Source organism: Artemia franciscana, chromosome 5, assembly GCF_032884065.1.
Source record: "Artemia franciscana chromosome 5, ASM3288406v1, whole genome shotgun sequence".
Classification (NCBI taxonomy): domain Eukaryota; kingdom Metazoa; phylum Arthropoda; class Branchiopoda; order Anostraca; family Artemiidae; genus Artemia; species Artemia franciscana.
In genome coordinates, this window is record NC_088867.1 from 8209900 (window position 1) to 8223159 (window position 13260).

Consider the following 13260-nt stretch of genomic DNA (forward strand, 5'->3'; position numbering starts at 1 on the left):
AATTAAACCATGAGTCGCTTGAAATACTACTATAAGACGCTCTGAATTGTTATTGTAAATAAAGTATAAACATTAAAGAACATAGTTTGATAGGGCACGTACGAAATGGTGTGATCCTACAATGCCTTCCATATTCCGAATTCGTAAGGTACGTCGTCTTTGAGAGACCAATTAAGGCGCATTAGCGGTTTTCTGAAGGCGTATCAGACAGCCAGCAGAATAGGGAAGGAACCCACCGCAGAGGTCGTACGTACCTGCTGGTATTTAGTTACCCTTAAGTTGCAGGGAATAGATGAATGGGCCCCTGAACTTCCCTTGTTCCCGGACGGACTTGATGCATAAACAAGTGACCTTGACATATTACCTATCAATAAAAACCTACGATTTGAAATACCGACTATGATTTTGCTATGTTGAAGTTGTTGCATATTTCTGATGGCCGGTAAGTTTATTTGGAATCCCGTACTAAACTTTATTCACGTGCAGTAAAAACTATAAAAAGCGCGAAGTTGCGAAGAGAGCAGCCCAGTTTTTCCAAAAAAGACAGTATGAAAGGAAAAGAGATCCTATGGACAGAAGCGAACTGTTTTGATCGAATGTTGACAAAGATTGTTATGAGTGACAATGTTTTGGAAATGATCAAATTGTTAGACTTGCGATGACGATAAGGTTGCTCTGTCAACCTTGTAAAAACCTGTAAAGTGAATCTGTAACTGCTGAAATCCCCGCTGATCATATCTCCAAACCATCCTAAACCGTGATTGTCAAAAAACTATCAAGTAACCTTGTCAAACCGGAATCAAGGAAAGACTTCCTAGAACAAGCATGTGGTGACGTTAGCTCAAAGATTGTTGTGCTAAAGTGCACCCGAGGTGACTGGAAAGTTATCACTGCATCCAAATATGATGCTCAGCAATAGAGAATGCGTTTTGTAGCTCTAACAGCACCATTAGCGTTAAGGTATAAAATCCTTTTCACTTTGGAATAAATAAACGTGTCCCAAACGATCTGACCTCTCTTGTGCCAAATTTTAGTGAAGCAAAGCAAAGAGACTCAACCAGATCTTTCAGACTGAAATTTTAAGCAAAACAGGATTTATTACGAACAATGAAGTTCCCATTAGTGATCTGGTTTTCGAATGATTCCCCATTCAAGAGTTTTGATTCAACCCCTTCTATGCTTTAAGTGCCAATCATACGGACGTATTTCAAGTACATTTATCCGCAAAATTGTTGTTCCCTCTGTGGCGAAAAAGGTTATGGAAGCTCTAAAACAGCCCCCTGCCAGAAACCCACAAAATATGTTCTTTACAAATCAGACAGTTATCCAATTTACAGTTACAAATGCCCTATTGCACAGGGTCTGCTGAAAGGTAAATCAGATTCAAAATGAGATTTAGCTGCCGAAATTTATCGTTGAACACTAATGGAAAAGTTACCGATCGAATCCCAATTTTTTCGCAATTATTGAAGTCCCATGACCTAGTGCTGATTCAGGAATATTTCCTGTCGGAAGACCGCCAAAGCCTGCTACCATTATTTTCTAATTTTAATCTTCTCTTTCGCATTGCAATTGTGAGAGAGAGGCAGACCATCCGGCGGTCTCGCTGTCCTATCTCGATTCCATTGCAAGCTATTAGCAGATACTGCTTCCTTTATTGCCGCTAAGCTCGAAAATCATGTAGTAATTAATGTATATCTGCCTACAAGTTACAACAACAAGCAGCTTGATTCACGATTTGCGCCAGCCTGCAAGCTTCTAGGCAGGTTTTTTTTTTAAGTTGGCTCTCAACGTATTATCATCAGCGGAGATTTTAATGTAGATATAATTAACACAATATCTCTCCGGTCACAACTCTTTTGGAGCTGCGCTCCTCCCCACTACTCAATACGGCCTAAGAGTGACATCTTTTCATACATTGGGCTGCTTTCCTCAACTTCTAACATAGACCATGATGTTACTTCGTTCGGCAGTCTCGAGGTCAAAGTTGTAAAACAAGGATTCTATTCAAACCACCTTCCTATCTCTACTTGCTTTTACTCCCCCCATCTATGGGTCAAAATAAAGAACCAAATTGGTTTTTCTACTGAAATTGGAACAAATATGTTAAGTGAGTCTTCCAGTAAAGTCTGTGACGAGCGTACAAAATGGAAATTTAACCAGGAACTGAAAAACCATAAGTTGATTCATAAAAATGTTATCCTTATTGCTGAAGACCTCTCAAAACTCTGGAAATATAGAAATGCTGCCAAAGTACAGAAAACTAGTGTGCCTGAAAAAACTGGGTTGAATATTTTGCGAAGGGGTTAGTGCTCCCTAAAAAAGAACAGAGGATTTTTTTTTTTTTTTTAAACAGTTTGACCTTGTTCTTTCAGATAAGATAAAATCTTTCTTGTTTGTTTCGCCAAGTGCTGTCTACTCTTTGATTCCAAAAAAAAAAATTGTATTGGACAAATGTCTCCCATCCTTAAGACGCGCAAAAAAGACGCTTTATCGCCCCATTACCGTCCCATGTTCTACTTTCAAGCTCTTTTGAGTCATTTTTGATAAGAGACATTGAAGAAAATCGTTCTGCCCCTCCTCGCCAGTCTGGGTGCCAGCTAGGCTTAGGTAGATAGCATGCTCTTTTTCTGCCTATTAATGTGCTGAAGGATTTTGAAGAAAGAAGTGATTTCTTGGTCTTGTGTGTAATCGATGTTGCGAGAGCTTTTGACTCGTGTATATTCTCACAGGTTTTGTTTAAGGCCAATTTGAAAGGCTGTGATGCTGCGGTAATTACTTGTTTAGGATACATGTATAGAAATATGGAAGCTGGAACTAAAGATGGTAGTCAACTATTTCTGATCCTAAAAGGGGTACGCCAAGGTGCTTTGACTTGTCCAATTTTGTTGAATGATTTTGCTCAAGGTGCTCAGGATATGTTCAGCTGTATATTTATCATAGGCAGTGCAACAGTGCTGTCTAAGTAATGAGTGATGTGGGCACTATGCATTTTTTGTAAACCAGGGCACTTCGTAATACCCCTCCTATGCCCACTATTTCCCCAGACACGTCTAATAAAAATTTTGAGATAGTCAGTTTTTTCAACATAGTTGAATGGTCCGATAATTATGTCTTTAGGGATTAACCCCCCCCCCAAACCCCCGGGGTGGGGGTTATAAGTTATGCCCTGGGGTATATGTGGTTTATATAAAAAGAGTGATGGTATAAACTCAGGAGGGGGCTCATTGGTTTGGTAATCAGAAGTTTTGTTCCTTCTTTAAGATTCAGAGTGATCTGACTATGGATACCCCTCCCGCCTCGTATTTTCCCTTTAATAGTTTATATCCCGGCTAGTGTCCTTTTAATAGTCGGAAGTGGTTGGAGTTATGCCCTGGGGCCTACGTGGTTTATATAAAAGGAGTGATGGTATAAACTCAGGAGGGGGCTCATTGGTTTGGTAATCAGAAGTTTTGTGCCTTCTTTAAGATTCAGAGTGATCTAACTTGGATATCCCTGCCGCCTCGTATTTTCCTTTTAATAGTTTATATCCCGGCTAGTGTCCTTTTAATAGTCGGAAGTGGTTGGAGGGCAACTAATCCACCGGAGACGTCCACCATTTCCCCAAACGCATCCAATCAAAATTTTGAGATAGCCATTTTGTTCATGGTAGTTAAAAGGTCTGGAACTTATGTCTTTAAGGATGACTGATAGAGATTTTTAGATGGTCATTTGCTGTCGTAGAAACTTCAATGCGTTCTGAGACTATACTGGCTATGCATGACGTATGAAAACACGAAATGAAAAGAGAAAAATAATAAATAATTCGTTCTTGGGGTATGTGTATAAGACATTTTAGGAAGAAGAACGAAACTCGTAGTTTAAATTGGGACCACACCGAGTTTTTAATTAATGGTGATAAGTGACAAATGTTTTATGTATATATGTCTTTTTCTGTTAGTAATAAACAAGTTTATTATAAGACGCTTTAGCCTCTAGCATATGCCTTTAGAAAATACACTAAAAATATAATACAAGAATAAAGTAGGGTGCTTACGGTCAAACACTCAAGCACTAGAAAGGGTTCGTGTTCTAAGGCTAGCTCCCAAAATCTTAGTTTGATCAATCCAAAATTGCTTAAAAGCTTCTAAATATTAAGCAAAAAGTTGTTTATAAAAGGAAATGTGCCTGCAGATAAACTTTTAATTGAAAAGTGCGAGTCGAATATTTCCTATTCAATTGGGAAAATTTCGAATGCCCCGAATATCCGTATAGGATGCATAATCCCGAGGACAAGATTAGTAATAAATAAGTTTATTATAAAACGCCTTAGCCTCTAGCATATGCGTTTAGAAAATACACTAAAAATATAACTCAAGAAAATCTGATTTTGATCAATCCAAACATAATTAAAGTCGGAAAAGGTATTATCATAAAGAAAAGAAAGATTTCATTAAGTTATAAGCACAAACTTAAAACAAAGAAAGAAAAAACGAAAGAAAGTTTTGAATACTGCTAGTTCATAGGTAAACCCCTACTCCGTGTATATCTTCACCCCTTTAACTCATGTCACCCTGACAAAAGAACATGTCACATTGACAAAAGAAGTTTGATGTAAATTGATAAGATAGAAAGTTTTTAATAACGAAAAAAGAGTGACAAAACAACAAAGAGAGGTAAAAATCAGTGAAAAGACAACAAACGAGACTGCGGCTAGCAGAGAGAAAAGATGAAATACTAAAACAACGCGGATATTTTGCCTGTGTGCAAACTAGGCGTCCTCAGCGCAAGAGAAACAAAGATAAAAAGAAGATAAACACACTAAGCTAAAAACAAATAAAAAAACACCAATAATAATAAAATACGATTATCGCAACTGATCCATCAATGAGAACATCAAAGCAACTCGATCAAAATATAAAAGCAATGTGAGTTGCTTTGGTGTTCTCTTTGAAGTCACTCTAATAGCTTTTTTTCCTTGCGTAGATCAGTTGTGACGATTGTATTTTATTAATATTGGTGGTGATTTTATTTGTTTTTAGCTTAGTTTTTTCTTTTTATCTTTGTTTCTCCTGTGCTGAGGACGCCTAGTTTGCACACAGGCGAAATATCCGCGTTGTTTTAGTATTTCATCTTTTCTCTCTGCTAGCCGCAGTCTCGTTTGTTGTCTTTTCACTGATTTTTACCTCTCTTTGTTGTTTTTTTTTTTTTCGAGGCTGGCCAGTTCGGCTTAAGAAGTTTCATCCGTCAAAAAAGAGTGGTTAATTGTTTGGGCCTCAGGAACTACCTACCAAATGAAAGTGTCTTCATAGGGAATTCCCCGAAAGGTAAAAAGCTCGTAAAATTTTTAATATTTATTTGTTTAGGTGATCCAAAGGTATACAACACTCCCTGAAATATTATAAAAAGCCTTCGCCCCATGACCTCCGCCCTCCATGTAACGTCCCAAAATTCGCAACAACCCTATTTCCCCCGTCCGGCATTGTTACATCTAGCCAGCATTGCCCTCCTATCGCTTTGCCACTCTGTCTGTGAATTTATTAAACCGAGAAAATAGTAAAAAAAAAAAAAAAAAAATATGAAAGGAATCTTAAAATACGGAAACGATCGATTGAAACCCTTCAAGCTAGTATGGTCTTAGTCAAAGTGTTCCCCAGATATGTATGAAAATGTAAACAAAGTTTTTCAAATCCAAGAAAGTGTTACGGTTTTAATACGTAATTCAAATGGACTGTCTCTGAAATGTATTGGGTGTCTGAGAACTGGAATTAATTTTATGAGGGGGTCATCGGAACGTGTTAGAAATCATTACTTGGATTATAGGAATGCCTCTCACGAACATATAGTTTTACAAGACAGTGGGGTGCGAGAAAATGCCGCAGTAGATTATATAGGAGTTAATATAAATATCGCAATAGGCCCTAGGAGGGGCCTAGTATATAGACATTAACGCCGCAAATCCCCTAGTATCAGGGCTGGGAACTAAAATTCCTGGTCGTATCCTCACTCTAGGTTTATCAAAGGTTTAAGACAAAATTGATATGTAAAAACAAAATTATTGTGTAATTATGGTACAAAGTTGCGTATTCACTCTTATGAGCTGGTGGACTTCAAAAAAGTAGCAAAGCAATATCTGAAAAACAACTTATATGATTAATTTAGACCTTTAAGGGTAAGTTTTGGGGGACTTTGAACTAGCCAGTAGGCACTATATATATATATATATATATATATATATATATATATATATATATATATATATATATATATATATATATATATATATATATACTAGCTGTTGGGGTGGCGCTTCGCGCCACCCCAACACCTAGTTGGTGGGGGCGCTTCGCGCCCCCCCCAAGCCCCCCCGCGCGCGTAAGTCGTTACGCGCCATAATAGTTACGCGCCATTGTAGTTGTGTCCCTATGTCCCACCTGTGAATATAGATATATATATATATATATGGTTTTAACTACGTAAAACTTGCGAATATACAACATTCTTTGCTGTCCCATTGTCTTTGCATATAAATAGAATGTCAGGTTATCCCCCTGTTTCCCCCGGTGTCCCCGTTGTAGTTGTGTCCCTGTGTCCCGGTCGTCATTTATATTCCCTGTGTCCCGGGTCCCGGTCATCATTTGTATCCCGGTGTCCCGGTCTGTATATACATTCGTTTTTTAGTTTTGTTTTTCTCCTTTATTTTTTTCCTTTTTTTTTCTTTTTTAGCTTATTTAGATTTTTAGATTTTTTAGTTTTTTTTATTAGTTTTTAGTTTTTATTTCTTTTTAGTTTTTTTGTCCCGGTCGTCATTTATATCCCCCTGTTTCCCCCGGTGTCCCCGTTGTAGTTGTGTCCCTGTGTCCCGGTCGTTATTTATATTCCCTGTGTCCCGGTCGTCATTTGTATCCCGGTGTACCGGTCTGTATATACATTCGTTTTTTAGTTTTGTTTTTCTCCTTTATTTTTTTCCTTTTTTTTTCTTTTTTAGTTTATTTAGATTTTTAGATTTTTTAGTTTTTTTATTAGTTTTTAGTTTTTTTTTCTTTTTAGTTTTTTTGTAGTTTTTACCTTCTTTTTAGTTTTGTTAATTTTTTTTTTTACTTGTGTCCTGGTCGTCATTTATACTCCCTGTGTCCCGGTGCTTTGTTGATTGCTAATCGAACATTCCTTTTGTCCTGGTCGCTTTCTCTTTGAGTGTCGTCATTTATTTTTTTCTTTTTTAGTTCTTTTAGTTTTTACCTTTTTTAGTTTTTTTTTAGTTTTTAGTTTTTTTAGTTTTTTACCTTTTTTTAGTTTTTTTAGTTTTTTAGCTTTTTTATTTTTTTTATTAGTTTTTAGTTTTTTTGTAGTTTTTGCCTTTTTTTTTAGTTTTTTGTCCTGGTCGCTTTCTCTTTGAGTGTCGTCATTTATTAGTTTTTTCCTTTTTTTTTTTAGTTTTTTATTGGTTTTTACCTTTATTTTAGCTTATTTTTCAGTTTTTTCCTTTTTTTTAGTTTTTTTTTATTTTTTATTTTTTTTAGTTTTTTACCTTTTTTTAGTTTTTTTAGTTTTTTTAGTTTTTTAGCTTTTTTACTTTTTTTATTAGTTTTTAGTTTTTTTTTGTAGTTTTTGCCTTTTTTTAGTTTTTTCAGTTTTTTTTTTAGTTTTTTATTGGTTTTTACCTTTATAGTTTTTTTAGTTTTTTAGCTTTTTTATTTTTTTTATTAGTTTTTAGTTTTTTTTGTAGTTTTTGCCTTTTTTTAGTTTTTTCAGTTTTGACGTCACCTAATCCAGTTTTTTCAGGTGACGTCACCTGACACATCCATCCACACATCCATCCACACATCCACAGACAGACAACTTATTTTTATATATATTAGTTTTTTTTTAGTTTTTAGTTTTTTTAGTTTTTTACCTTTTTTTAGTTTTTTTAGTTTTTTAGCTTTTTTATTTTTTTTATTAGTTTTTAGTTTTTTTGTAGTTTTTGCCTTTTTTTTTAGTTTTTTGTCCTGGTCGCTTTCTCTTTGAGTGTCGTCATTTATTAGTTTTTTCCTTTTTTTTTTTAGTTTTTTATTGGTTTTTACCTTTATTTTAGCTTATTTTTCAGTTTTTTCCTTTTTTTTAGTTTTTTTTTATTTTTTATTTTTTTTAGTTTTTTACCTTTTTTTAGTTTTTTTAGTTTTTTTAGTTTTTTAGCTTTTTTACTTTTTTATTAGTTTTTAGTTTTTTTTTGTAGTTTTTGCCTTTTTTTAGTTTTTTCAGTTTTTTTTTTTAGTTTTTTATTGGTTTTTACCTTTATAGTTTTTTTAGTTTTTTAGCTTTTTTATTTTTTTTATTAGTTTTTAGTTTTTTTTGTAGTTTTTGCCTTTTTTTAGTTTTTTCAGTTTTGACGTCACCTAATCCAGTTTTTTCAGGTGACGTCACCTGACACATCCATCCACACATCCATCCACACATCCACAGACAGACAACTTATTTTTATATATATAGAAGATATATATATATATATATATATACTTTTAATACTGCCACTACAGTTACTGTAACTAATGACGCTTAGGGTATTAAGATGAAACTTATAGGGGACGTTTAGGATTTTCAATTAAACGAAAAAACTTAATGCATGCAGGGTTTCAAAGGGACATAAGCAATATCATAGGAGCGAACTTTTAAAGGAGCGAATTCGATTCAAAATTAAAGGTTTTGGTGCCCTCTTTAAAAGTAAAAAGAGATTGGGTATAAGCAGCCGTTCTCTCAAACTCATTCGTTTTCCAAACGCATTCAGTTGAAAATTTGGGACAGCCGTTTTGTTCAGAATAGTAGCACGGTCCAGCAACTATGTTCTTAGAGATATTTGCTATGTCGAATCTTCATATTTATGCAATTAGCCCATTATGCTGTAAAACTAAATGTTGCTTTAAAATAAATCAAAAGGCATTGTGTTTATGGTTGGCAATACGCCAAATTTATTGTATTCTCAAACAATTAAACAAATTTGTTCTATAATAATGGTACAAAATTATATATTCACTCTTGTGGGAGTAAAGTAATCTGTTAGAAATCGTTGCATGGGGTTATAATCATGCCTCTCAGGAAGACATATGTTCGCAGTTGTGGGGGGGGGGGTATGTCTCTCAGGTAAAAATTACTTCTAGCGAGGAGAGATAGGGGCCAAAAACTAGGTTGAAGGTCAGATAGCATCTAGAATTCGCCTCTCAGGAATACCCCATCCCTTGTTGTAGAAACAGTTTACTTACTGTCGTGACGACTAGTCTATAGGAGTTTGCCGTATAAACCCATGGCTACGGTCGCTAAAAAGGAATTGAACCTGCTCCATAGGATTTGGGGTCCGGAAAATAAGTATTGCACCCGGTGGATAGCATTTGGGGTCAGGAAAAAAAGGAATTGTACCTGTTGGATAGGGATTTTCAATGCGAAGTACTTACCTAACAAGAATCGCTGGTGCTTCCGTAGGAAATGTGGTGTAAACCATTATAACGAGTTCTACCTTGGTTGCAGATCTTAGACTCGGTTGTTTTTTTTTATCTTGCTTTTATTTCTTGAATCTGATTTTTTTTATGTTTAATTCAGTTTACTTATAATATATTTATTTCCTCTTTGGTTTCTTAGATAAATCTTAAATAATAGGAATTTTTCTTTTGGCTGTATTGTCAGAAGGTCAAGAAAACCGAATGACGATTTCTTATTCCCCTGATCTGGTTAATTTGGTTTAAAATCCAAATTAATTTTTCTTAAATTTTCAAAATAGGTTATATTTTTGCTTGCTTATATTGTATTGCTTGCTCTTCTTGGGATTTTTAAGGACGAATCTTCAATTTATGTTTTTGTTTTTGCAGTGTTGTCAAAAAATCAAGACGACCGAGTGATGATTTTGTCAACTCTAATGTCAGTGTACTGAATCAATATACTCCAAAGAGTCTATCTTCTGAAGTATTTGTTAAATTAGCGAAGAACTATATACTAGACGGAAAACCTCTATTAGAAATATGTGAAGAAAACGCGTCTTTGGCCAGAACCCTTGGCCAATATCAGGTTAGAAATTTTGGACATATTCCTCAAATTTTTGGCTACAGAATAATTCTCCAAGTCCAATGATTACCGTTATCAAACAGTTCGTGGTAACGAACTGTAGTAAGGAGCGACCCGGCTCAATAGTAACCAAAACTCTAAAAAAATGAATTTTGATATCAATAGCTACATCAAAAGAACCGCATTTTAATGCTGATTTTAAATATATAAGTTTCATCAAGTTTAATCTTACCGATCAAAAGTTACGAGCCTGAGAAAATTTGCCTTATTTAAGAAAATAGGGGGAAACACCCCCTAAAAGTCGCAGAATCCTGACGAAAATGAAACCATCAAATTCAGCGTATCAGAGAACCCTACAGTAGAAGTTTCAAGCTCCTATCTACAAAATGTGGAATTTTGTATTTTTTGCCAGAAGACAAATCAGGGGTGCGTGTTTATTTGTTTGTTTGTTTTTTGTTTTTTTTATTTTTCCCAGGGGTCATCGTGTCGACCAAGTGGTCCTAGAATGTCGCAAGAGGGCTCATTCTAACGGAAATGAAAAGTTCTAGTGCTCTTTTTAAGTGACCAAAAAAATTGGAGGGCATCTAGGCCCCCTCCCACGCTCATTTTTTTCCCAAAGTCAACAAATCAAAATTTTGAGATAGCCATTTTGTTTAGCATAGTCGAAAACCATAATAACTATGTCTTTGGGAATGACTTACTCCCCCACAATCCCTGGGGGAGGGGCTGCAAGTTACAAACTTTGACCAGTGTTTACATATAGTAATGGTTATTGGGAAGTGTACAGACGTTTTCAGGGGGATTTATTTTGTTTGGGGGTGGGGCTGAGGGGAGGGGACTATTTTGGAGGATCTTTCCTTGGAGGAATCTGTCATGGGGGAAGAAAAATTCAATGAAATGGGCGCAGGATTTTCTAGCATTACTATAAGAAAACAATGAAAAATAAACATGAAAACGTTTTTTTCAAATGAAAGGAGTGAGTAGCCTTGAAACTTAAAACGAACAGAGATTATTACGCATATGAAGGGTTCTAAAAATACTTTAGCATAAAGAGCGAGGTATTTAGGAGGAGATAAATACCTCGCTCTTTATGCTAAAGCATTTTTAGTAATTTCAACTATTTATTTTACGGCCTTTCTGATTCAGGGGTCATTCTTAAAGAATTGGGACAAAACTTACGATTTAGTGTAAAGAGCGAGGTATTAACGAGAGTACAAATTTCCTCGTATACATAATAAAAATATAAGATTATGAAAGTTTGTTACGTAAGTTAATTCTTAAGTTACGTATATTTTTTAGTAATAAAAACATTCGTTAAAAATTAAAAGTTTTAGTTGCATTTTTAAGTAACCGAAAAATTGGAGGGCAACTAGACCCCCTTCTCCACCCCTTATTTCTCTAAATCGTCTGATCGAAACTAAGAGAAAGCCATTTAGCCAAAAAAAGAATGAATATACAAATTTCATTTTAATAATTTATGTTCGGAGAGCCAAAACCAAACATCCATTAATTCAAAAACGTTCAGAAATTAAATAAAAAAAAACTAATTTTTTTTAGCTGAAAGTAAGGAGTGACATTAAAACTTAAAACGAACAGAAATTGCTCCGTATATGAAATGGGTTGTCCCCTCCGCAATCCCTCGCTCTTTACGCTAAAGTTTGACTCTTTGCCACAATTCTATTTTTTAAAACAATTAAAAGCTTTAGCGTAAAGAGCGAGGGATTGCGGAGGGGACAACCCATTTTATATACGGAGTAATTTCTGTTCGCTTTAAGTTTTAATGTCGCTCCTTACTTTCAGCTAAAAAAAATAGTTTTTTTTTTTATTTAATTGCTAATAATTGGACGATATTATTCAATGAAGTTACTATGAAATTTCAAAATAAAAGCTTTCGACATGTCAATATACTTTCCACAAAGTCTCTCAATTGGCCTTTAAGAAAACATTTATTAACGGGTGGAAAATGACTCAAATTATAAAGTATTACATCAATTTCAAACATTTTGTTAGACGAAGATCGATATCTTGGGTCTGTGAACACATCTTTTGATAGACAGATTTGATAAGTTAAATGATATTTTGAAATTTGATTCAACGATTTGTTAGCTTTCAATAAATACAATTATAATTTGAAATGCATAATTTATTATTCAAATTACCATGGTTGAGTATTAAAATATGACTAACTAAATAATAAACCATTTTTTCAGTTCAGCGCAAAACTTGTGCTTTAATTTCGAATTTCTATTTCTATCATAACATCAGTACAAAAAGCAAGATAATCATCATGTTAACCAAGATTAATCAACAGATCTAATGAAATGCAGATTGACAGTTTAATATATATTGGTATTTAATATAAGTATGATTTTTTATATATGTTATTTAATATTTTTTTTAAAATATTTTGATAACGCTGTAAAAAAGAAAGTGTCGACAATATATTTTGTTGTCAGTAAAGTGCAAGTGATATTTTGGTCTTTACAATGCATAGGGGGCGTTCGCCCCACCCTTTTTTGTGACAGTTCCTGTTTCTTTCAAGTTTATAATTGACTATTAATTGTAATTTCCATTCGTTTTTCGTCGAACTTATTTGTTGATTGTGATTCATGTTCGTTTAACACTTGAAGTACTATCTGGCTTTATTTCTGCTCGTCTTAGGTTTAATGTAGCTCTTTACTTTTCCTTGAAAAATATCATTTGCGGAAATAAGATCTTTCAATTAATTTCTGTTTATTTGCAATTGACATAGCTTATTGGTTAATAACTAGAATATTTGCAAAAGAAAATTTCGGATTTTCTTTTTATAAATTAAAATGTTAATTTTTGATAATAATTGTAATGTAGAGCTTTAGATGAATGGTCACGTGGAATATTTCCTGAACAAGCTCATTGAAAATCTGCATAATTTTTGGGCTTCTGTAGGGTTGAAGCCCTCCTGACTACCATCATTTTAAAACACTAAGTAAAGACAAATGTTAATCATCTCTCTGAATTTCCCTAAGATTTCCAACCTAATTTCCCTGGGCGTAACCCTTTTGACAACGTTTAGTCTAAATATTGTCTTTTAATTTAGTTCAACATCCGTTTCAGTATGCCCTGAAAGTCTTAGATTAATATCCTTAGCCGTTCTTGAAATATTACAGATACATCCTTTTGACCATGCGGATGCACATGATGTCTTTTGATTCAGTACAATATCCCTTTCAATATGTCCTGAAAGTTTCAACCAAAGACTCTTAGACATTCTTT

General features: G+C 34.3%; 1 protein-coding gene across 2 annotated transcripts in view; it reads left to right on the top strand.

The window, feature by feature from the left end:
- Nucleotides 1–13260, top strand: part of LOC136026947 (GATOR2 complex protein WDR24-like) — a 149325-nt gene that overhangs the window by 66269 nt on the left and 69796 nt on the right. For both annotated transcript variants that reach the window (XM_065703805.1, XM_065703806.1), the window contains exon 8: nucleotides 9816–10011. In XM_065703805.1, the coding sequence (XP_065559877.1) occupies nucleotides 9816–10011 (196 nt within the window). The remainder of the gene's footprint in view (nucleotides 1–9815; nucleotides 10012–13260) is intronic.